This window comes from Nannospalax galili, unplaced genomic scaffold, assembly GCF_000622305.1.
Source record: "Nannospalax galili isolate Female #2095 unplaced genomic scaffold, S.galili_v1.0 scaffold186, whole genome shotgun sequence".
Taxonomy (NCBI): domain Eukaryota; kingdom Metazoa; phylum Chordata; class Mammalia; order Rodentia; family Spalacidae; genus Nannospalax; species Nannospalax galili.
Genome location: NW_008358774.1, coordinates 10227753 through 10254085, shown reverse-complemented (window position 1 = coordinate 10254085; position 26333 = coordinate 10227753). Strand labels below are relative to the sequence as shown.

The window sequence follows — 26333 nt, the reverse complement described above, 5'->3', positions numbered from 1 at the left end:
CAGACCGCTCTGGCTTCTTCCATGCTGAACAGGGATGCAGGGTGACGAAACTGGGGTACCCCTTCAGTGGGTCTATCTAAAAGACTCCCAAATTGCATAACTCTTAACTGTAGGGAGAAAAGAAAGTCCTTTTTCAAGTAATTTTTATGATTGTAGACAGGCAAGGAAAATGAGAGCATTTAGGTTTGAAGAAAGAGTAACATATATCATATGTATTTTTTTCCTTGTGCTGGAAATCAAACCTAGGTCCCCTGTGTGCTAAGCAAGCACACTATCAATAAGCTATACCCCAGACCTCTATGTAGCATATTGCTAGGATTCTAATAGCTTCTAATGAGGAAACAAGTTTAGCAATGATATATGTTAACAGCTTGGAAAAATTCTAAATGCAATGTTAGAGGATGAGGTCAAAGGCATTCTTTTTACTAGCATATAACTTACATCTCTCATGCAGGAGCATGCTAACTTTATGGCATCTTCTTTGAAGTCTCATATGCTTTGGGTCAATTAAAAAGTTTCAAAGATGTAAAGATCTATGTTCTAATTGCATTATTTTAGGTATGTGGAATATGGCTTAGTGGTGATGCTCGGCAGATGAATGCCTACTTTTCTGTTAACTCAGTGAGTAGAATGTTTAAGATTTCAGTGAAGTTTTTATTTTTAGAACCTGCTTTTAATGTCATTTTTAAATTTTACTTTGTAGTATGAGGTTTTGAAAATGGACTTTGTGTAGTTTTGCCAGTGGCTGGGTATTATAGTGACAGATAAGGTTTAATGACTGTAGAATTTGGAAGTGACTATAAAAATTAGTTTCTGTTGGCCTTTGATGACATTAGTACTTAAAAAAAATGACATCCAGTTAAGACTCTGCAGTGTTTTTCTTTACTTTTACTTTCTAAGAATTAGGAATGAAAAACATTTTAAAAAGCCTAAGATTATATAAAGTAATCTATAAATTAATCTGAAGCATCAAAGCATAGTTAGAAATATATTGCTTGATTAGATTAGCTTTAAAGTTGTTGTAGGTTTGAGGTTAACTCTGTATTACAAGTATTATATGACTTCATGGACATAATAGTCTCCAAAGAATTTTACAGTTTTTAATTTTTAGTTTTACAACTAGTGGATAATTCAAAACTAATAGTGGTCTAAAAGTATTTTGCCATATATAGTCTCCAAAGGATTTTACAGTTTTTAATTTTTAGTTTTACAAGTAGTGGATAATTCAAAACTAATAGTGGTCTAAAAGTATTTTGCCATATAAGACATTGCACTAAAATGCTAAAAACTGGTATAAGGCCAGTTTTATTTGGCCAAAAACTTGTTTATGGCTATTTTCCCATGGTGAAGGTTCTGGGAGAGTTTTTCTAAGTTCATATAATGGGATATTATCAGAGAGAAATTGGCCAAAATCTGTAACACTCCCCAAGTCCACAGAAACCTCCCAGTATCTGTACTGACTCAGGTGAGAGGGAAATTCCTCTGCAGTCAGATCTTGGCGTAAATAATAGACCTTCTCTTGACTGAACTTTTTTTTCTGGCACTGCTGTACTATTTGTTGAAAGGGAATAACTGTGTTTATTTCAGCATCTACTTTGGTAGGGAACATAGTATCAGATTCTCTACATATTGGGTGAGTGGGTTTTCTTGGGACTTGTAAGGCCGGCAGTGTAATGCCAACAGTGTAATGGCTGAGATGGTAAGATGGGGCTACAGGGAACCCATGTGGCATATAGTATGCATGTACTGCTGATCATTAAAGGCAAATGAATACTAGCTCTCATCAGCTCAAATACCATGGAAGGCAAAGCAGAAGTCTATCACTGTGAGTGCATTATGGATCTGTAGGCACATAATGTTAGGATTCAGAACCACTGAGAATCTTGGTATTACAATTTCATTTATTCCAGATAAGTCTTGAACAAATAACCTGCTTCTTCTGTTAGGTTTTTTACTTGGTAGATTGGAGTGTTGTAGTGTTTAGTATAAATAATTATGAATCCTCATTTTGCTAAATACCCCACAACTGGTGAAAGTCCTTGGATGGCCTACAACTTTAGGGAGATTGGTGCAACTGAGGCAATGACCATTCTTTGTATTAACAGGCTTAGCTTTTACTTTTCCCTATGATGGTTGAGGAAGAAATTGGTGATTAGAGAGATTTGGCTTTCAGTTTTTCCTATTTGTGGGAAACAGAGCAACATTCAGGTTCCAAAGGGTCAGGAAACCTGGAATCATTTTTCTTTCAGAGAGTTCTTTGTATGTCCTCTTAGGTTAGAAAGCACATCCCACTCTCACCAGTAGGAAGGTGTGCATTTCTGAGAATGGTGTAGATGACATGTGGGCTGGTCAGAAAAAGATTTTCTGAATTTGGTTTGAAACCCCTCACTCCTTGAAATGCTTTCTTTATGCCAATTTGTTGTGAGTAGAGTGTAAAGTGGATTGGTGGGTCCTCACATCTTGTATGTAAACTAATACAAATCAGGACATCCTGAGTCTTAGGTTTGTATACAGATTATAAATTTTATCAGTCAGTTATTTTGTGGATTTTCTCTGGAATTTGGAAAATCTTTTGCCAATAATGCTCTGAGTTCAGTTTTTGACTGAGAAGTTAAAAATACTTCCAGCAGTCAGTCCTGGCTGTTTGGAGGGCCTAACTTTGTGAGGCATTCTACTGGTTTCCCATTTCTTATGTTCCTCAGGGTATGGGATATTGAATAAAAGGATTAGTAGGATAGAGGAGAAGACAGTTAAACAAATGGGTTAGTAGACTAAGAATAATTATACAGAGGAGGCTGAAGGGAGGAAACCACTATGTCAGTTATTGCATAGTTCTTTTTGTTTTCATTCTGAATTTATTGCTGAAACTTCATTTGTTCTATTTGAATTCAGTGTTGAGTCTTTTGGAAACATAGTTTAAAAATCACTTGTTTTTTTGGAAGTCTGAGTATGTGAAAAAAAATGCATCTCAGGCATGGGATATAGCTCAGTAGTAGAGCATATGCTTAACAGGCAGGAGGCCCTGGGTTTGGTTCCCAGCATTGAAAAGCAAACAAACAGTAAAACCCATTCCAGGAGCTCTGAGGGATGAATAATTTTATCTAGGCTAAACATTCCTCATGGTGTCTACTGCAACTCTTAAGTCATCTCTGATAAGGTTCGCCCATTTCTGTAGAAAGGTACAGGTTTCATGTCTATAATTTCTGAAGATAAAATTAGCAGAAGTTCCAGACAGAGGAGTCCCTAACTCTTTAGATACTAATGAAATTGTTATAGCCTGTCTTTTCAAAATTTACTTACCTAAGGTTTCCAAATGGGTGGAGTTGAGTTCCTGGTGAATAGATACTTTGATCTTGGTGATATATTACACAAAAGAAACTTAGAGTGCTCAGAATGCAAAATGGGCAACTCAAAATCTGAGAAGGACTAGCTTTGGGCCTCTAGAAAGTAGTGAGCATCCTGGTCATGGTCTTCTCCTTAGCCTGGCTTCTCCATTCTCCTGGAGGTCACTAGGGGTCTTTTTTGAGGGCCACTTCTACCACTAACCTGTAAAAGGAAAATCTTAGGCACAGTAATGTTTTATTAAGTTTGAGTAAGAAGCAGTTTGGAGATAGCAGACTCAAAAAGATTTAGTGTTCCAATTTCATTGTGTCAGAGGCAAGTATTTATAGGAAAAATGTGGGAGTAAAATAAAGACATTGGTTGTACTTACAAAATTGCCTTTTATGGTTTACCTTGATGGAATATCCCTAGTCACATAATTATATGTTAGTTGGCTGCTTGTGATTGGCTGAGGCTAAGTTACAGTTCTGTCTAACATAAGCAGAAATGACCAGAAATGACTCAAATTAAATTTTGCTTATTTTTTCAGTTTAAGCAAAGTTAAGGCTATTTTTAACATCTTTGAACAATTTTAAGACTGACTTTGTTTTGCTTGATCAGAGGTGCTTCAGGCTTGGCCTCCATTTTAATTTTGCTTTAACACTACTGGGAAAACATTTCCACTGTTAGTCTTTTTCAGAGGACAAGGGATAGAGAAATACCAAGGCCACTTTAATCATGTGGATTTATTGTAAAGATACATGGTATTAACATTATTTAAATGTTAAAGATAGTAAGGAGATTCTATTAAAGGAGTCCATGGAGATAGGCATAGGGACATAGGTGATAGGAAACAGAGCCTCCAGTAGGGGACAATAGACTTGATTACAACTTCAGAAAACACTAGGGAGATTTGTAACCAAGTAGCAGTGTTGGGGTCAATAGATAGAAAATTGCTAAGAGGAAACATCTAACTTGATAGAATTAGTGCTGAAGGCAGGTCATTGGGAAGGTGGTCAGGACACCAAGGAAGGGAGATTTTCTCCAAAGTGACCTCACAAGATTCTTTCTCAGTTCTCCAAAGACAAAGAAGAGAGCTAATGCTGGGCCTAATCCAGCAGAGGACTCGGTGGAACCCGGTTCAAGGAAAAAGTGTCTGTGAGACTTCAGGTTCCGGAACAGTCTTATGATTTGCTTGGTCACATTCCACAGATAATGGGAACATTGTTCAGGATAAAACAGCCTCTCCAGTATCAGAAAGCCTGCTCTGCTCCTGCTTCAGTGCTTTTCTGATCCTGCTTTTTAAAAAAATAGAGTCTGGTTCTACTGGCAGTCCCTCTTTTTCTTTTTTCTCTTATAGTCTGGCTGACCCAGGCTTTTGTGCTTTCTCTGCTCTTGGGGCTGTCTCTGGGCTTGCTGTTTTATAGTCACATTTAGAGGTTGATCAGAATTAGATCTAACAGAAAATGGAGGAAGGAGATACAGCCTTTCCCTTTCTGTTCCAGAGGAACAGGTGTCTTGAGGTAAAAGTGGAGTTGCCAGGCCAGTGGGGCTCTCACCTGGGTGCAGACTGCAGTGGTCTGGATTTCCTTCAGCTCTGTTTCCATGATGATGCCCCCACCCCCTCAGTCATCAGGAAAAAAAGGACAGCATTCATTCTTGTAGGAATTCTTCCTATCCTAGAAAATCTAAAAGGCTGTGAGTAGGTCCTCAGACACATTCACTTGGGGACAGATAAATATTGCTTCTAACAGAAATGGAATGTTGTCTGCTGATTTGACCTTTCTGTGGAAGAATAACGCTTTTCTCTTAGGAATGATCATAATTAGTGAGTCATACCCTTATTCAAGGACACATTTCTAAAAGGATACGTGGCCATGGGGAGTTTTTCCACCCAGTCAGTGACCCAGGCTGCAAAATAAGAATATTGGGCTCAGTGCTGGTAAGATGGACAAGCATTTTGGGATTTTCTAAACTTACATATTCTAGGGGCTGGAGAGATGGCTCAGCAGTTAAGAATACTGGTTGTTCTTACAGAAGACCTGGGTTCAGATCCCAGCACCCACATAGCAGCTAACAACTGTCTGTAACTCCACTCCCAGGGGATCCAACAGCCTCTTCTGACCTCCGCAGGCATTGCACAACACTGGTGGGCTTACCTACATGCAGGCAATACACGCATACACATAAAATAAAAATAATAAATAAAATAAAAAAAACAATTTATAAAAACAATTTACATAGTCTATGAAGCCATCCAAATCAACTGTCTAGGAAGTTCAAGAACAAATAGTGTTTGTTTTGTTGCAGAATCTTGTCATTGTTCTAATTTTAGTAATTGGTTGCTTATTTTTCTTACTGATATAAAAGTTTTGCTTACCTACCTATGTCTGGTTCTTTTTTTTTTGCCTGATTGACTAGATTACAGGTAGAATTAAGATCCTGCAGAATGCAATACTACAGCAAGATCAGCGGCTGTCCCAAGCAATGGTCCGTGATGGTTCCTTTCATATTACCCTGCTAGTGATGCAATTATTAAATGAAGATGAAGTAAATATGTGAGTAGTGCATATTTCTTGAACATTATTTTCAAATTATTACTCTCTGTAAATGTAGAGGAACCCAAAGAGGCTTGCCATTCTTAAGAAATATTCTTTATCCTGATTGATAGTCACACTCAGAATTTTTTTTTTTTGAGGCAGGGTTTCATGTAACACAGGCTGGCCTTGATCTTACTGTGTCAAGGATGGCCTTGAACTTCTGATCCCCTGGCCTCTGCTGCCCGAGTGCTGAGATTACAAGCATGCTTTACCACACTCAGCTTAAATATTCTATTATTTATTTATTTATATTTTATTATTTTTATTTTATGTGTATGAGTGTATTGCCTGCATGTATGTAAGTGCACCTGTGTTATGCAGTGCCTGCAGAGGTCAGAAGAGGGTGTTGAATACCCTGAAACTGCTTATTAGCTGCCATGTGGGTGTTGGGAACCGAACCCAGTTCCTCTGCAAGAGCAGCCATTGCTCTTAACTACTGAGACTGGCCTTACTACTGACCAGCCCTTATTTATTTTTATTTTATGTGTATGAGTGTTTTGCCTGCATGTATGTAAGTACACCATGAATGCAGTGCCCATGGAGGCCAGAAGAGGGGTGTCAGATCCTCTGGAACTGGAGTTAAGATGGTTGTTAGCCACCATGTGGATGCTGGGACCTGAACCCCAGTTCTCTGCAAGAGCAGAAAACCATCTTAAATTCTGACCCATCTCTCCACCCCCCCAGCTTAAATATTCTTTTCTTTTTCTTTCTTTCTTTCTTTTTTTTTTTTGAGATTGTCTCCCTTGTATCCCTAGCTAATCTGGAACTTGCTATATAGATCAGGCTAGTCTTGATCTCACAGAGATCCACCTGCCTTTCAGCTTAAATATTCTTAATTAGATTTTCACTCTGTTGCTGTTATCAAATAGTATCCCTTGGTTACATAATTGTGTTGCTTATGTTCATGATGCAAGCATTCTGGAGTCTGATTCTAGAGTCTAGGTGGAGACTTTGGTGAAGGTTCTAGATCTATGGCAAAGCTACCTTTATTAGTTGCCTGACTTGAACAAATCATTTGTTCTCCTAGTAAATGGAGAAAAGAATAGTGCCAACATAAGCAAGAGCCCTAAGCACATGGCCTGTTATGCAGTGGGAAGGGCTCTCTTAGTAGTCATTAGGGCTGTCATTTTCCTAGGTGGAACGTTTCAGTTTCTACTTCACCCATTCTTTCTCACACATTTGACTGGCAAACAGGATAATTTAATGATGGTTTTGTTAGAAACATGTTTCAAAATCCTTTCCTTTCTGTGCACGGTTGTTTCTTTTTTAAGTAATTGCTGCCCTCTAGTGAGACTTTAATATTTTTTCTCATATGGCGTGTACACCCAAATTCTTTTCAAGATGAAAGTAATTACTCTTAATTTTAAAGTATTCAAAATTTGATAATGTCTAACTCAATAATATAAAGAAAAATGAAGATTTGAAACACAGAGTATTCCTAATGAACATAGGTTAAATTGCAGTAACATGCATTCAGCTGTGGTTGGCAAACACAATTATATTTATTTTTCTTATGAATCTAAGTGTAAATTATCTTATTATAGAAACTGTTATATTTTAAGAGAGAATGTATATTCAGTTTTAGTAGAATGCATTGCAAACAATAAATCTTATATAAGTAAATATTAGTACTTTGATTTAAAAAATCTAGGACTTAGGCTGGTTGAGTGCTTACTTACTATGTACAAAGCCTGGATTCACTCTCCAGTCCAGAGCACACCTTTCATCCTAACACTTGGGAGGTGGAGGCAAGAGGATCAGAAGTTTAAGGTCATCCCTGACTTCATGAAACCCTGCCTCAAAAACCCACCCCAGAAATAGACAAGCAAAAAAACAAAGCAACATTTAGAACATTCCCCACAATCTAATAAAGCTCTTATGTGTAGTAGGTTTTTCAAAACATTTTTTGATATATTTTTAGTAAAACCTTGGTCCAAAAATGGTTTTGAGTTGTAGTTCTCTTCTCCCTTGAGGGTACTGGGGATTGAATCTAGGACCTCATGCATGCTAGGTAACTGCTGTACCACTGGGCTATTCTCCAGTTCTTTGCTATATATGTAATATTTTCTTGGTTAGAAATGTATTTCTTTCTTTCTTTCTTTCTTTCTTTCTTTCTTTCTTTCTTTCTTTCTTTCTTTTCTTCCTTCCTTCCTTCCTTCTCTCTCTCTCTCCCTTCCTTCTTTCCCCTTCCTTCCTTCCTTCCTTCCTTCCTTCCTTCCTTCCTCTCTCCCTCTCTCTCTCTCTCTTCTTTCTTTCTTCCTCTCTCTCCCCTCCCTCCCTCCCTTCTTATTTTTTTTTTTTGAGTCAAGTTCTCACTTGTTATATAGCCCAGATTGGCCTCAAACTTAAGGGAACCTACCTGCCTCAACCTCTAGAGTGCTGTGATTAGAGGTACGGGCCACCATGTTTGACTTCGAAATTTCTAGTTTTTAAAAATTTATTACTACTACTACTACTACTACTACTACTACTACTACTACTACTACTGCTACTACTACTTTCTTTTTGCCTTTTTTGAGACAGAGTCTCCCTGTAGCCCCAGTTGGCCTAGAACTCACTATGTAGACCAGGCTGGCCTCAAACTCACAGAGATCCACCTGCCTCTACCTCCCAAGTGCTGGGATTAAAGGCGTGCACCACCATGCCTGGCTTATTTGTTATTTTTAACTTATGTGTATGGGCATATTGCTTGCATGTATGTAAATGCACCTGTGTCATGCAATGGCCATCGAGGCCAGAAGAGGGCGTTGGCTCCCCTGGAACTGGAGTTATAGATGGTTGTTAGCCTCTATGTGTGTGCTGGGAATCAAATTTGGGTCAAGAGTAGCCATTGCTCTTAACCCCTGAGCCATCTCTCCAACCCTGAAATTTCTCGATGAACTATATGATAATATCTATATTCATGTCTTTAATAGGAATTATAATTAGGCCAAAGACTTAATTTACTTCTATAGTTATTGTTTAAAAATAAATAGTTTAACTATAAGTTAGACCTAGAAGATATATTGAATGTTAAAATAATTAGTATGTATATAAAATTTATCTTTCTGAATGGGTTAGTTTTTCCTTAGTTGATTCTGTATATTTTATTACTTAGCATGTTGCTGAAAAATGTTGTCTTTTACCAGTGGGATTGATTCGCTTTTGGAATTGAAGCCATTCATTGAGGAAATCCTCAAAGGGAAACAGTTGACTTTGCCCTTCCAAGGGATTGGCACGTTTGGAAGTCAGGTTGGCTTTGTGAAGCTGGCAGAAGGAGACCACATCGACCCGCTTTTGGAGATAGCAGGTAAACAGACAGCAGTAGAACTCATGAAATCTCATGTAATGTTTTTTCCAGTGATTACCACAGAGATATGACATCTTTGAATTTGGAAGCCAGTGTAACTTCACTTTGTACATGAGCTACTTTGGTATTGACTGTAAGTAATGCCTCAGAGCCTGGGAAGTTGTCTTACTTCTTGGTTTGAGAAGAATGTTGATTCTGAAGCTTTCTAGGGATGATAGACTGGATTCAAGTATGAATTGTGAGTCTGAAGGATCCTTTTTCTTATCATAACATCTACACATAGTTCATATTTAGTAAGCATTGAATGAATTAATGACAGTCACCACTTGCCTACTCAGAGACTTGTGGGAATGGTCATCTCTACTCCAGAGACCCAGTCGATCCATCAGCAGCTTTTCCATTCACACAACTCTCCTCTGCCTTTTTGGCTATTGCTTGCTGAGCAGAAGGTCTATTGACAAGGGGTAAAGGCCTCACACTTACTGAGACCAATTACAGAAGACACATCCAATTCCAATAAATTTGGAATTTGATTGAGGGAAAAAAAGCAAACCTGGATGAGTGGATTTGAGTTTGGTTCAGAGATAATAGGTTGGGTATTAGCCTGCAAGCGATGAGCAAGTTTTATATTAATTTCATGCCATATAGTGTCATCTTATGTCATCTTATTGTAGTGTCAGAGATCTTGGATTCAGGACACGCTTCGTTTGTTTTGTATCTTTTTAGTTTTTTTCTATCTCTATTCTGTCCTTTTCTTTTCTTCTCTTCGTTCCTCTCCTTTGTCCTCTCCCTCTTTTATCCCCTCTCTAACTCTTATCTCTCTTTAGAAAAAGAATTTAATAACCTGAACATCTATTACCAAAATGAAAACTAGGATTTTAACTGACTGTTGTCTTCATAGTCTTTCCCTTGGTCTTCCTTCACTTAACCACCATACTGAAGTTGGTGTCTATTACTTTCTTGTATTCTCTCAAAGTGTCTGTATTTTTATTTCAGTTGGTTTTAGCATAATAAAGAGTACCACATTGTCTGTGACCTTTAAGGATATGCTTTCACCCTTCATATTATATCGCCTCTATGCATTAATAATTGCCTATTCCACAGCACATCATTAGTAGAAGGATGGGTAGAGTGAGAACCAGGTTTCATTGTTGGTTTTTCTTTCATGCTTTCAAGGCATTTGAGGCAAATATTTTGTGAATGGCAATGTCTTCTTAGGGCCTGTCATTCACACCAGCTGTTGAAATAGAACAGAGTTAACTGTGATAAGTAGTATAAGTTGGCTTAGTTCACAATCTGTTCAAGTGTATCAAATGTAAAGCTATTCATATTTGACTAATAGAATTCTATTATTTATTTGAAAAGCATTTTATATAAGAACATTTTATGGTGTATGAATGTAAAATTTACTATGGATGTTACTGGTCAAACAGCCACATTCAACTTAACTAAGGTTTTTATAAATTTATTTCCTCTAAATTTCTTTTGCATAATGTCATGCTCAAGGAATTGCACTTTAGTGGAAGGAATTCATTACTTCAACATGTGAAGGAATTGTGCTTTAGTAGGAATAATTCATCATGTCAACATGTGATTGGTTAGGTGCTTGGAAACAGAAAAAAGTTCTTTGTCCTCTCAGGAGCAGTAATATAGAAAAAAATGGGTGATCACGTATGATGGAGCACAGTTATTTCTCTGCCTATAGGCAGGTGAGTGTATTGTGGATGCACAGGAGAAAGGCTCTGTAGCATTGAGCTGAGATTTGAAGGAACTTAGAAGGCTCTCTGGAGGAAAGAATATGTGTAAAGAAATTAAGGCATATTCAGGGAACCTCAATTAGTTCAGCTTTAAAAAAAGATTTGTGTGTGTGTGTGTGTGTGTGTGTGTGTGTGTGTGAATGTATGAGTGTGGGAGTGCATCTGTCACAGTACATATGTTGGGACTGGAGGATAGCTTTGGGGAGTTGGTTCCCTCCTTCTATTTTACATGGGTTCTAGGAATTGAGCTGTGGTTGCCAGGCTTGCAAAGCAAGTGCCTTTACTCACCATCTCCCAGCAGTTCAGCTTTATTAAATTTCAAATTGCAAATCAAGGAGTATCATGAAATGAGATTCATACACGTTTTAGGAAAATGGTGGTTTTAAATATGGTCAAGGGAAGTAGATGTGGACATTTTATGAAGCAGTGTATAATGGGGCAGCAGAACAATGCTAAATTGTTTGCGATGATATTCCAAAACTATACTTTCTTTTCTCAGGCACTATTCTGAGATGTAGGTATGGGAATGGAGAGGGGAAACTGATGAGTTAATCCAAACTTGGTCCTTACATGGCAAATGAGCTAAGAGAAGAGAACATGGGCACTAGCAGGAGTGTGGTTAAGAGTGTCTGATGATGTGATGCTTTTTACCTTAGAGAATGAAATAAAGTGTGGCTGGGGTCAGTGCTTGGAAGAATGGGACTGTAGGTTGAAGATTAGTGGTAATAGAAGTCTAGAAGTAAGAGTGTTACAAGGATTAGTAATGGCCAAAGAACAGTATATTGAATTTTGAAAGTTTAGGAGAGTTGTCCTTAACAGAGATTAATGAAATCTTCTTCCTTTATTTTCACAAAGAGGAACAAATATTAGGTAGATGTTTAAAATATAAGACAAAGACAAATTATTAAAGCTTGATATAGAGTTCAGTAAGGTTGCTAGATGAAAGATCAGTGTACAAAAATGGTAACTAATTGAGACTGGGAGTCAGCTTGGCAGATTAAGGCACTGTCCACCAGGCCTGATGACCTGAGTTCCATCCTGAGGACCCACCTGGTGGAAGGAGAGAACTGAGTCCTGCGAGCTTCCTCCATACATGTGCTGTGTCACACACACACATGCACACACACATACACAATGAGTAAATAAATGTAAAAAAGGTAAATGAATTACCTAATTTTCTAAAAGGTATAGTTTGTAATTAGATATGCTAGACTTTTGTCTTAGTTTGTTTCTTCATTGCTGTGACAAAATACTCTGACCAATACCAACTTGGGGAGGAAAGGGTTTATTCAGCTTACATCTCCCAGGTTGCAGTTCATCAGGGAGCCCAAGGTAGGAACTCAGGGCAGGAACCTGGAAGCAGGAGCTGGAGCAAAGGCCATGGAGGAACTCTGCTCACTGGCTTGCTTCTGTAAAATCCAAAACAAGTACTGTCTTATTTCAAAGGGAAGAATCGGGCACACCTAAGCAAAACTGAAGTCCAGCAAATTAGCTCAAGGCTGGACATCTGGGATTCACTCACGATCTTCTGGCTCCAAAGGGTACTGGCAGCTCCACTGCTCTGACTCTGCAGTCCACAGCACACTCAGCTTGTCTCGCAGACCCAGGCCAGCTCCATTCCACACCTGCCGCTGTCCTTGGTGGTCGTCCCATGGTCCCGGCATCTCCAAAATGCTGGGGTCACCACTGAAACTGAGGCTACACTTTCACCAAAGGCCTCTTCTTGCCTCTTGGTGTGCAAAGCCTCAGTTTCTCTCCATGACCCCTTGAGTCCTGGGGTCTTCACTGCAACTGAAGCTGCACTTTCACCTATGACCTTTCCTGGCCTCTCAGAGTGCCAAGCTTCAGCTGCTCTCCATGAGTATTTAATCCTGTCATTTTTATTTCTGTTTACATTGTTGATATAGCTGTACTTTTTCCACAATTATACCTTCATTCTATTTCTTTCTGAAATCCCTTGGGTATAGTCATTACTTTCTTCAGCTCTTTGTATTGCTTCCAGAACTCCCTGAACTGCTGCTTTTGTGGATGTGAATTCCTTCAGGCTATTTATGTCATGGAAGATTTTTCTTTCCCCTTCAACTATAATGTCTCTTCTTAATCACAGCTGATTCTTCAGCCCCAGCTGACCAGAACTCACAGATTCTCAATCTGAAATCTCACGTGAACAGCCCTGATGATCTCCGCTTCCCTCTGAAGCTTCATTGGGGTGCGACCTTCCGTGGACATTGGGTACCCCAGACCGGGGGTCCAACATCATGAGGACCTGAATTCAATTCCCAGAACCCATGGGAAAATGCCAGATGTGGTGGTTTGCATTTGTAATCCCGGTGCTGTGAAGATAGAGACAAGAGGATCCCTGGGGTTTGCTGGCCAGCCAATCTAGCCTAACTGGTGAGCTAATGAGAGACTCTATCTCAAAGGGAGTTGTTGCTGTTCTTAAAGATGATACCCAAGGTTTTTCTCTTTTCCCAAACGTACTGACTCATTTACACATACCCACACATGTGTGTACCCACACACACATGAACACACACTGTCCTAGTTTGTTTTTTCATTGCTGTGACAAAACACTCTGACTACTACTAACTTGGGAAGGAAAGGGTTTATTCAGTTTACATCTCCCAGGTCGTAGTTTATCAGGTCATCAGGTTCATCATCAGGTCGTAGTTCACCAAGGTAGGAACTCAGGGCAGGAACCCGGAAGCAGGAGCTGGAGCACAGGCCATGGAGGAAGGCTGTTTACTGGCTTGCTTCTTTGTGTGACAAAACACTCTGACTACTACTAACTTGGGAAGGAAAGGGTTTATTCAGTTTACATCTCCCAGGTCGTAGTTTATCAGGTCATCAGGTTCATCATCAGGTCGTAGTTCACCAAGGTAGGAACTCAGGGCAGGAACCTGGAAGCAGGAGCTGGAGCACAGGCCATGGAGGAAGGCTGTTTACTGGCTTGCTTCTTTGACCCCTGCTCAGCCTGCTTTCTTATGCAACAGAGGCCCACCTGCCCAGGGGTGGCACCACCCACAGTAGGCTGGGCCCTCCCACATCACTCATCAAAATGCCCTTCCAACATGGCCACAGGCCAGTCCAATAGAGGCAATTTCCCGATTGAGGCTCCCTCAACCCAGGTGTGTCAAGTTGACACTAAAGCTATCCAGCACAACTTTTATGGACAAAATATTTTGACTCCGTCCTTAAGAGCTGCATTTATCACAACACTCTTCTCATTTTTCTCTTGTCTTCTATTTGTGGCAAGACCATTTCTTCTTCATGAGCAGTTCATTTTTAGAATAAGGCAGACCATTAGAAAATTCCATGCTTACTTAGACAAAACCATGTCTCTATAGAATTGATATTACAGAATTGCTCTTAAAATAATTTTGGCTTATTTTTAAGATGTTATAAGAAAATGATTTATGATAGTTTTCTGTGTGTACATATTTAAAAGTAAATGTTGATTATGTTGATTATATTAAGTAACAAAAAACCTGATCAGAAAAAATTTTTTTTTCACTCTTTTTTTTTAAAGACAGTCTGTTGTGGCCCACTGTGTGGTTGAGGATGACCCTGAACTTCTAATCATTCTGCTTCTTTATCTTTAGAGTGCCAGGATTACAAGTGTGCCAGGATTACAGTGCTCAGTTTATATGGTACTGGGCGCAAACCCAGGGCTTAAGTGCATGTTGACAAGCACTCCATCAACTGAGCTATGTCTCTAGCCCCCCAAAATTTATTTTTGTATCTTATAATCAGGACTATTTTCCTTGAACAATTTTTTTTTTAATCTGATGAATGTCGGATATTTAACTTGTGTTTTCTGAGCTAGAGCTGGTTGTCTGAAAGTCTGGAATTTAGCTTATGGCTTATTTTAATTTAGAAAAGGACATTTCATCTGTTTTCCTAGTTTTGATCTCTCTTTGCCTCATTTTCCTTATTTTGAATTCATTTATTACGTTGTTGTATGCACTTCTTTGGAGTCATCTTAAATCCTATTTTCAGGATAGGGTAGAACAAAGTGTGTGTAAGTGACCAAGGAACAAATAACATCTTAAAGTCAAGTAGGCCTTAAAATCATTAGCCAGAGAGAAAGCAGCTCTAAAAGTTTTGATAACCAATCATTTGGGAATTGATGCCCACAGTGAGCAAACCTAATGTATTTTTCCTGGCTACTCAGGAGAAAATGCTAGACTTTTCTTTTGTAATATAAATATCATTGAAACATTTCTGACTAGTCATTCATTCATTGTCTTTTTAAATGAGTCAATGGATGCTTGCGACACAAGGAATTCCATCTGTTCTTCGCAAATATTCTCACAAAAGTATTTTCCAGTATTGATGAAAGCTCCATTGTGTCCTGAGGAATGTGAAATCTCTCCAGCCTTAATAGAAATATGAACTCAAGCATGTCGGTTTGTCATTTTAGCAAAGGCCACTGCCCCTGTAATTCCTTTCTTGATTCCAGAGGCCCGAGGGACTACTGTTTAGAAATCTTTATGCTCTAAAAAATTTCAGCAAAATATTGTAGCAAGTAGAAATGGAGGGAAGACTAATTGCTTGTTGCCCCTGCTGTGAACCCTTATGTGTATTTACGCTGCTGCTCTTGGTTCTAGTTTTCACCCATGCTTATAAGAAATCCAGATACTTTAGTAGAAATGGAAGTTTTTCATTTATCTACTCGCTGAAGCAATGCATACTTTTGTTTGTTTATTTATTTGTTTTTATTGTTTTAAGAAAAGGGCTTGCTCTATAGCCCTGGTCTGCCTAGTACTATGTAACCCAAGGCTGGCCTTGAACTTGAAGCAATCTTTGTGTCTTAGCCTTCCAACTGCATTATTGATGTTAAAGATTAAGTACTGACTGTGCCAGGCATTGATGTTTACTTGGGACTGTCACTTATAGTGTTCATAGTCAGACTTTAATATATGGAATTTTTTCAGTGTTTTATTTATTTTTATTGTATTTTTTGGTGGTGGGTATTGACTGCAGGGCCTTGCATGTGCTGTATCACTGAGCTCCATCCCCAGTCCCTAGTTTTATTTTAAAAAGAATTCTTCAGGATTAGATTTAAGTTCAATAATATTGTCACTAGGATCTCTTTCTCTGGGCTCCTCTGGGCTCCCTAATCCTTGTGAATTCAGGCAAGACACACAGATAATAATATAAAGCACTCTGGAGGTGAGAGTGGGTGATGGCCAAAGGGACCACTGTCCTATTTATGTGGTAGGCGCGTTTCATACAATTGTAAAGTCTCTGGATCATACAGGTTCCTAGGGAGCATTTTCCAAGGTGATTGACTCTTATAGGGGGTGGCAAATGTGCGTCCTTGTTCTGTATCAGAAAATCTGCTGTTAGGTAGTAATCTTAAGAGGGTTAGGGCTCTCGGAACCATGTTTAGGTAGTTGTGGCATTACTAAGCCAACATTACAATTACCTGAACAAAAAAAGCCTGACTTTTAAATTTAGTGCTTAAGAGTGGACTGAACGCTGAGAATACTTGTTCCCCCAGAAGTACCCACAGAGGCCAGAAGAAGGCATTGGATCCTCTGGAACTGGAGTTACCTACGATTGTTAGCTACCATGTGGGTGCTGGGAACAGAACCCAGGTCCTCTGCTGAGTCATCTCTCTAGCTCTAGCCCTGCTAGTCTGATTTTTTTTTAAATTTTATTTTTATTTTATATATATGAGTGTTATGCCTGCATGTATGTAAGTGCACCTGTGTCATGCAATGCCCATGAAGGCCAGAAGAAGGCATTGGAGCCTGGAACTACAGTTATGGTCCCTTGTTAGTTGCCATGTGGGTGCTGGGAACTGAACTCAGGTCCTATGCAAGAGCAACCAGTGTTCTTAACTGTTAAACCATCTCTCCAGCCCCTCTACTCTAGTTTTTGAGACCAGGTTTCTCATTGAACCTGGAGCTCATTGACTGGCTCTGCTGGTTGTCTAGTCAACTCTAGGGTTCTGTATTTCCTCCCTACTAGTGCTGAGGGTTTTGCAGATGTGTGCCACTGTTCCTGGCTTTGTATGTGGGTGCTGTGGATCTGAACACAGGTCCTCATGCTTGTGGGGCAGGCACTTCACCCCCTGAGCCATCTCCTCAGCTCATACCTAAAACATTTTAAACTGAGAACTAAATTTGAGCTGAATCAGACAGGTCACTCTCTGACTTCCCTTATTCTTAAAGAAGGTTATAAAACATGGGAAGAGTTTTCTAAGCATCTCCTGAAACAGGTAGTATGATTTACATTTGAGAGGTGTTCTCCCTATCCTATCCCCAGAGGAAAAGACTGTCCTTTTCTCTGAAAACACAGGACACAGAGAGGCCTTGCCAAGTTCCTTGAGCCTAATCCCATTAGCACATCTTATACTCTTGTACTTATCTGTAACTATCTACTTCATCTTTACCTCTTTTTGTTTTGTGGGGGGTTGAGAAGACAGTGGTCTTCAATTTCTTATGAAGGGTCCCGTGTTACATAAAAATTCTATTAACTAAAATTGTGTGCTTTTCTCTTATTACTTGGCTGTGTCTTGAGAGAGGGAAGTTATTTGCCTTAAAAGCTCTGGGTTACTTCTCACCTTGATCTTCTTTCCAGAATAAAACAGCAGTCTTCTTTTCCTAGCATTATCCTGTGGCCCTTAGGATTAAGGAAATACCAAAAATTATGCATAAATGCAATTCTTCACATTTACAATGATGAAATTGCTCTGAAAAGCTTTTTGCATAGAAATGGATATGTAATGTTATTCATTTTTAAGCTAAATGTAGTTTTGTTAAGGTTATTAGATTGAGAGATTGTTAGAATTATAACAGTCTTAGCATATATTTTTTCAAGTTGAGAAAGGTGCCCTTGGTTAGCATGATAAAAAATTCTAAGTACATTTATCTCATAAAAGGAAAAATGAAAGGTTTTAGGGTGTTAATTTGAGCACTATTTTATTTTATTTTGACTTGTCATTTCCCCCTAAAGATGGGGAGAGAACAAACTGTGTTTTCCACTCCTTGTGAGGAATCTGTTCAGTTTCTGGCATTTCTGGACTGGTCTAGGCTGCTGTTGCTGCCTAAAGACCTGGACTTCTAACCACCATAGGCTGTTGGTGTCCCAGGAATCTTCCAAGTCTTCACCCAATGGTCCGAGTTAGTTAGACTGTCTTCAGACATGTCAAACAACTTGGCCACACTTCCTCTATGTATCAAAGACCAGGATGTCTGCACTGCCAGTCTGCCTCTGAGGACTGTCTGCACCCAGTTTTGTTTCTGTCTGCGTGCATCATCCTCCACACTAACTTTCCTTTCTTACTCTCTCATTCCTTATTCCCCCTTTAATTTACTTGAATTTTAATCAGACATATAAAAGACTTGCCCTGTGGTTGGTGTTTTCTAATTGTCTTACAAACAGTAGTTCATTTAGTTGTAGCAAACCTGTGGGGCCCATCATTACCACCATCACTTACCAGATAGGGAAAATGAGGCACAAAGAGGTTAAGTAACATGTTAGCAAGTGCCAGAGTCAGGATGCAAATCCAGGTAGCTGAACTCCAGAGTCTTTGCTGGGTAATTGCTATGGTAGTCTGTCATTTTGTAAGTTAGTTACTGGACACCCCAAGTATCTCCTGAGAACACACCTTTATCTTCTTGCCATAGCTGAAAGCTAGCTTTTATGTGAGATGGTGGCTTCCTTTGCTGGGAAGGCCTCTCATTTTGCCAACTCCATCTTACCAGAGGCCCAGAGATGCCACTGTAGTCTCCAGGTGGCTCTGTTGCTTTGTTCTTGTCCTGCCTCACACAAGCCTGTCCTCGTTGGCATTTCATGCCATGGTTTTGTTATCCCTACCTTTCATTTCTACTGTCATCTTGATTTTTCACACATACTGAGGGTTTTGTTTCTTAGCTCACATTGTGATCCTTGCGCCTATAACACCAACTTTCTGAGCATGCTGACCCACAACGTGATCTGTGGAGACCATCAGAACTCATTTTTCATCCCTGTGCAGCTAGCTCATTACCAGAGCCTTAAGCTATTAGCCAGTAGATCCTTCAGTTTCTTTACTTGTAAAATGACATAATATCAATTCTCAAAATAAGATGAGCTCATGTATATGAAGTGGTTAGCACAGTATTTGGCACATATACACTTAAATAGCTGGTGGCTGTATCATCCATGGTAAGCACCCCACTCCTACCACCACAGCGCCACTTTCTGACAGTCCCTAAGGCACCTCTACTGTAGCATCCTGTACCTATACTCCACTCCAGTAGTCTGTAAGCACAGCAAAATGTTTGATTTTCATCATTGGGAGTCTCCTTTTTCTGAGATCTTGGATGTAGCAGTCCCTCACCACAACTTTACACCTTTCTCAGTGTTGCACTGACCTTCTGTCGTCACTCCGACTCACTGAGGCCTCTTGTTTCTTCCAGACCAGCCTGGATTTATTCTTTCTTAAACTAGTGTAAGCATCAGAACACATTATATACTCTTTAAAAATATTCTTTTGATGGATTTGTTTTTATTTTATGTGTATGAATGTTTTGCCTGTATGTATGCAAATGCACCAAATCATGCAATGCTTGTGGAGGCCAGAAGAGGGCACTGGATCCCCTAGAACTGGAGTTATGGCCAGTTTTTAGCTGCCTTGTGCATGCTGGGAACTGAGCCCAGGTCCGCTGCAGGAACAGCCAGTGCTCTTAGCCATGGAGCCATCTCTCCAGCTCCAATACACACTTGATGGAGTTTTCAGTCATCTTGTGTTTTGTTCTTGTGTTTGAGCTCACTGGCAAATACCAGCAGCACATCTCTTCGGTTGTTTGCTTTTCTTTCTTTCTTTCTTTCTTTCTTTCTTTCTTTCTTTCTTCTTACTTCTTTGGCAGGGTCTTCCTACAAACCCAGGCTGGATTGGAACTTCTTTCTTTCTTTCTTTCTTCCTTCCTTCCTTCCTTCCTTCCTTCCTTTCTTTCTTTCTTTCTCTTTCTTTCTTTTCTTCTTTCTTTCTCCTGAGCAGAAACCAAACAGAAACACTATCTTGTCATGACCTACAGTGCTCTCTATGCTCAATCCCTGTCAGCTTCTCCTCTTTTTTTTCTTTCAGTTAAATATTTTTAAAATTTAATTGTGTGTGTGTGTGTGTGTGTGTGTGTGTGTGTGTGTATACATGAGTACAGGTGCCTGTGGAGGCCAAAGGAGGGCATCAGATCCCCTTGAACTGCCTGGGGTTGTAGGTGGGTGTGAGGCACCCAGTTAGGAACCAAACTGGGGTCCTCTGCTTGGAGCACCCATGCTCTTAACCTTGGAGGCCTCTCTTCAACCCCAAGCCTGTTCTGTCTTATGGTCCTCTCTCCTTGCCCACTTGCTTCAGTAAATTTTATGTCTTCCAGAAACTAGAAGTCTACAAGTTTTTCCTACCCTAGAACTTTTGAAAATACTATCTGCCTTGACCCTTTTTTTCTGCAGGTCTTAAATGTCAGCACCTTAGAGTGTTCAACTATCTACTATGAGTGGAGTGTTCAACTGTCTACTGTGAGTGGAGTATCCTTTTATCACTGTAACCCAGTAGGAATCTCTTGAAGCTCTTTTTGTTTTCATTTCTTTCGGGGGTGGGGGGAGGATGGCTGGGTGACACAGTGTATCATGTTGCCCAGGCTGGCTTTGAATTCCTTGAACTCCCTATATAACTTATGTACCAAGCCTGGCCTTGAAGTCCTGATCCTCTTGCCTCTACCTCCCGATGGGGGGTTACAGTCATGTACCACCATGTCTCTTCCTCACACCTCTTAATCACAAGTTATAATTATATCACTGTCTTTCTTACTAGGTTAAACTTTGTGAGGGCAACGACCATGACTGTCTTTTCCACCATTGTATGCCTAGTGTTTTATGTGTGATGTTTGGAAGATGTTAATTTGCATTTATCAAATGAATAGGAAAATGAAGAAATCACACTCATGAGGGTTGCTTCTATTGAAGATTCACGTTTCCACACTGCGCAGTGGCATGCTTGGTGTTCCACAGTACCTTTGTCTGTTGTCTCCTTGCTGGGTCTCCTGTCTGGAGCAGCAACACCCCTCCACTCTTTTCTCAGAAGAAAACCCTGAGCCTGGGACCTGTGGACGTCAAGTCCCTGTACTTCAGAAACCTGTCTGCTGCTGCAGTTGCCTATGATAATCTCATGCAATTTGAGGAAAGCAGTTTTTCGTTATCCTCTGAAGATCAATCCCTTTAGCTGTGTTCTAATCTGCCAGTCTTAGTCTGGATTTTGCTCTATTAGTTAGTTTTTCAGTTTGTTCTTGTGTATTTTTATCCTTCTTATCAGCCCCTTTCTCTACATGTTATCAACTCGATAATCTTCCATATTTCCAAACAAACAAAACATAGGTAAAAAGCCTATAATCAACACTCTAGAACACTCATGACCCTAAATTTCCTGCAGGCATTTACACTGTATCTTTCTTCCCATCCTAGCCTGTTTATTTAAAGAGTAGCCTGTCTTTAATTCTTTTCCTCTGTTACCTCCTTCAGTCAGTAGGTTTTACCTACTCTGTTACCATGCCACACCATTGGCCATTGATGGTTTTGTCTTTGCCCATGTTTTTTAAACCTTGAAATCCTACAACCATTGATGGTTGAAAAGATAAACTCTTATCCTCATATGGGCTTACCAGTGGGATTTCTGGCAGTGAGCATGGGCTCCAGGGCCTCCAGCCTTTTTGGATTTGTGGCAGTGAGGGTCAGATACCAGCAGGGTCTGGTCATAGTGGGTGAGAATATCTGATCTTTTTGGAAATCTCACCCACATATTTTTGATAGTAGGCTAACAGAACTATGAAGGTAGACTGATAAGTAACATGCAAATCTGGACCATGTAACCACTACCCTCACCTAGGTGTGATTGTCCCCAGATCCTTGTCTAGAAACAGGGACTGGTAGCTTGTATTACAGTGAACATGGCCTGACCATCTCCAGGGAACCCATATTTACTCTGTTGAGGTTGATGTCCTGTTTGAACTATGTCCTGGCTATGGCTGTCCTCTTGTTCCTGAAGACCTGAGGGGACTGGATTGGGCCTTTGGACAGTGTGACTGGGATAATGATCAGACCTCCTCACTTGACTCTCGTGGTTCTACCAGAAACTGCTGTTGATGACTTTGTAATTGCCTAGCCTAAAGGACGCTCTGGATTTATTTGCACGAAGTGCGTGCAGTCCTTTCTTTAAACTTCCCTGGTGTCAAAAAAACAGCAAAAAAAAAAAAAAATACCCCCCCCCCCAAAAGAAACCCCGTGAAACAAACAAAAACAAACTTTCCTGGTGTCTGGGACAACACTTTCTTCATTTTCAACACCCCTCCTCTGTTCCTGTCCCAGTTTCCTTAGTAGCTTATCTCTTCTTTCTTTTTCTTTTTCTTTTTTTCTGTTAGGTGTCTTTATGTTTGGATTTCTGATTCTACCTCTTTCTCCTAACCATGTTTCTCCTTCTGTAGTGAGTATCTTAGTGATTCTCTCCATGAGGCAGAACATGTCATTTTAACTGACTTGACTCATCCTGGATAACCAGTTGTCAACTGCTCTTCATTGGACTCTTTTAACATCCATCATCTACCCCCACCCCTGACTTTGCTGTATCTATTGCTGCTTCTCAGTTCTCTCGCTTACCTGTAGTCACCTCTTGGCTTACTGGTTGTTGGATATATGATGAAGCCCATTCTTCCTGCTGTGACATGGAGAGTCATAGCTACCTGGCTCTTCTCTTTGTGCTTAGCGTAGTTCTTATGTCATCCTACACCCAGCCTGTTGTTGAGATGGACTGAACTGGGCATGTTGTGCCTCAGCTGACACCTTTACCTTCCTTGCCTGATCAGACAGCTGTTACTTATTTTTGTGAAATTAATTTTTATGGTAAAATACACATAAAATTTACCATCTAAACCATTTTTAAGAACACCACAATTGAGTTAAGTATATTCACATTGTGTGACTAATCTCTAGAAACTTGCTCATTCAGCAAAACTGGGCCTCAGTATCTATTATAGAAGTTCTTCCTTCACTGACCCATGGAAACAACCTCTGTGCTTTCTGTGTCTTATGAATTTGGCTACTGTTGCTGCCTCCTAAAAGAAATCATATAGCATTTGCCTTTTTGAAATTGTATTATTGCACTTAGCATAATGTCCTTAAGGTTCTCCTTCCTTCCTTCCTTCCTTTCTTTCTTTCTTTCTCTTTCTTTCTTTTCTTCTTTCTTTCTCCTGAGCAGAAACCAAACAGAAACACTATCTTGTCATGACCTACAGTGCTCTCTATGCTCAATCCCTGTCAGCTTCTCCTCTTTTTTTTCTTTCAGTTAAATTATATGTGTGTGTGTGTGTGTGTGTGTATGTGTGTGTGTATCTTCCTGTGTATATAGGTGACTATTGTAGAAAGCATTTGTTATTCAGAAATCTTTCCCAGGCAAGGTGATAGTGCCTTGAAGAAATTTTTCATCTTTGTCCATAGAGCCTATCACTTAAAAGCCAATAAATATATTGTGGGACATAAATCAATGCACAAGTATGTGATGTAAACATAAAAGTCTAAGGGAACATTTAACATTTGACCTTAGACACTCTCTCGTCTCCCATTTCCATTTGTTCCTCAATCTTTGTATAAGAGTAAAATCTAGTCCGGGAGTTCTAGAATCCTCTAAGTGTGGTACAGCAGAACTCTGAATTTTGTCTTGAACTTGTGGGGTGTTAGGATAGGAAGAGGACTGTGATGACTTTCCTTGATTATCAACATGCTAAAATTTAGAATTAACATGGAAACAGACCTCTGGACATGTCTTGAGGGATTTTCTAGATTAGGCTAATTGAAGTGGAAAGATTCACTCTAAATATGGGTGGCACCATTGCATGGGCTGAGGCCTTAGACTGAAGAAAAAGGAGAAAGTTAGCTGAGTACCAGCATTTATCTGTTTCTGATTCCTGACTGTAGTGTGACCAGCTGCCTCAAGCCCCTGCTGCCATGACTTCCCCACCATGGTGGACTGCACCCTCAGACTATGAGCCAAAATAAGCTCTTTCTCCCTTAAATTGCTTTTGTCAAGTATTTTTATCACAGTGACAAGAAAAGTAGTTACTACAAGGAATGAGAGATAACTCATTATATTTTTTACTGTCAGGGCTGTGAATGCCCATGAACACAAGCTGAGTAATGGGAGAATTGGACTAGTATTAGAATGTGCAGCCCAGCAATTTCTTTTTGCTTGCCTGTGGTAGAAGGAATGTCATTCCTTACATGAGGTGTAATTTTAAAGACTTGCTTGTAAGAATGAAGTGTTTTAAAATTCCATTTGACAGTTTTACATAGTAATCAATTGGAAATATCTATTTTAAATGGTAAATATAAAGATTTTAAATTAAAGTTGGTCTCAACATTTTGTCAGCCTTTATTTAAAAGAGGTAGTTTAAATCCCCTGGGAAAACCATCTAAAAATGAAACAAGTTTAAACTGCCTGTAGAAACAGGTATCCTTAAAATAGTAACACTCTAGACATGATAAAAAGGGTTTGTAGCTTCTATTTTTTTGAAATTTTAGATGACTGAAAAGTGACTCTAAAATTTTATTGAGTTTTTAAAAGAATTATTTTTTGAGTGTATTGTCTGCATGGGTGTAAGTGCACCCGTGTCACGTAATGCCCGAGGAAGTCAGAAGAGGGCCCTGGAACCCCTGGATTGTTAACTAACAGTTAGCTGCCATGTGGGTGCTAGAACCGAACCCAGGCCTGCAAGAGCAGCCAGTGCTCAACCACTGAGACGTTTCTCTAGCCCCTTATTGATTTTTTTTTCTTAACAGATGCAACATAATTTTATAGAACCTTACAATGAGATAAGAAAGTATCTTCCAATTGACAATTATGGGAAGAAATTGCAGGTGGCTCACAGCCACCTTGAACTCCAGCTCCAGGAGATCCAATACCCTCTTTTGGTCTCCATGGGCTCCTGCATTCAGTGTACACACATAGACATATAAACAGAAACACATGTACACATGCATGCACATATACAAAAATAAATATAAAATATGTCTTAAAAAAGAATGAGATTTTGGGGCTGGAAAGATGGCTCAGCAGTTAAGAGCACTGACTGCTCTTGCAGAGGACTCAGGTTCGATTCCCAGCACCCTCATGGCGGCTACAAACCGTCCTTAACTCCTGTTCCAAGGGGAATCCGATGCCCTCTTCTGACCTTCATGGCATAGCATGACACGGGTGCACTCACATTCAGGCAATACACTCATACACATAAAATTAAAAAAAAAAAAAGAATGGGATTTTGATTTCTTATTTTTGCATTAAATTTTGTTACAACAAAGCATAATTCTTTTTTTAAAAAAATATTTTATTTATTATTTTTATTTTATGTGTATGCGTGTATTGCCTGCATGTAGGTAAGTGCACACGTGTCATGCAATACCGGAGGAAGACAGAAGAGGCTGTTGGATCTCGTGGGACTGGAGTTATGGACAGTTGTTAGCTGCCATGTGGGTGCTGGGATTCAAACCCAGGTCTTCTGCAAGAACAGTCAGTGTTCTTAACCACTGAGCTATCTCTCCAGCCCCCAACAAAGCATAATTCTTATATAAGATATTATCCTAGCTATCAGAGACCAAGTGGACACTACCAACACTAAAAAATCATTTGTTTAATTTCTCTTATTTTAGGGATAAGGACAAAAAATATGAAATTAGACTTCTTTAGTTCAAGAATTGTAATAGACAGGGTATGATGGTACATATCTGTAATCCCAACACATGGGAGGAAGAGGCAGGAGAATCAGGAGTTCAAAGTAGTCTTTGACTCTCACATAGTGAGTTTGAGGCTAGCCTGGGCTACTGAGACCCTGTCTCAGAAATCAAAAACCAAACTAAACTGACTAAACCAAAACAACAGAAAACATCAAAAAAGGAACAGTTTTGATAATATCTTAACCCTTAATTGTAAACTCTTTAGAATATGCTTATATCTGCACTTAGTGATAACTTTATAGATTTCTAAGTATTTGTTCACCGATTGATATTCATACATACTCATATCTATACTTCAGACAAACTGTGGACACCATTTATAGACATAGGAACTGCCCATTATTACTCCGATGACATTCGGGTGTGAAATGCCTGAGGTTTTGCCTTATAATCTTATAAAATTTTTGTGCAAAAGCATTTAAAAATTACATTTTCAAGAATCTAGAACTCAGGATATAGCTCAGTCACAGAGTGCTTGCAAGGACCATACAAGAAAACAGTAGCAGTTCACCTATTCCAGAGAAGCAGGCAGGTCCTTTTAGTCCTTATTTACGAAGACTGTTGGTATCAGGTCATATAAACAGATTTGATTGACAAATA

At 39.5% G+C, this 26333-nt stretch overlaps 1 protein-coding gene across 14 annotated transcripts in view; it reads left to right on the top strand.

The window, feature by feature from the left end:
• The window catches only part of Akap7 (A-kinase anchoring protein 7), a 154138-nt gene that overhangs the window by 25529 nt on the left and 102276 nt on the right, over positions 1 to 26333 (top strand). For all 14 annotated transcript variants that reach the window (XR_003847621.1, XR_003847620.1, XR_003847622.1 and 11 more), the window contains exons 4-5: positions 5743 to 5879; positions 9050 to 9210. Coding sequence is in view for 11 of the 14 variants with exons in the window: in XM_029558141.1 (XP_029414001.1) it covers positions 5743 to 5879; positions 9050 to 9210 (298 nt within the window). In the remaining 3 variants the exon portion in view is untranslated. The remainder of the gene's footprint in view (positions 1 to 5742; positions 5880 to 9049; positions 9211 to 26333) is intronic.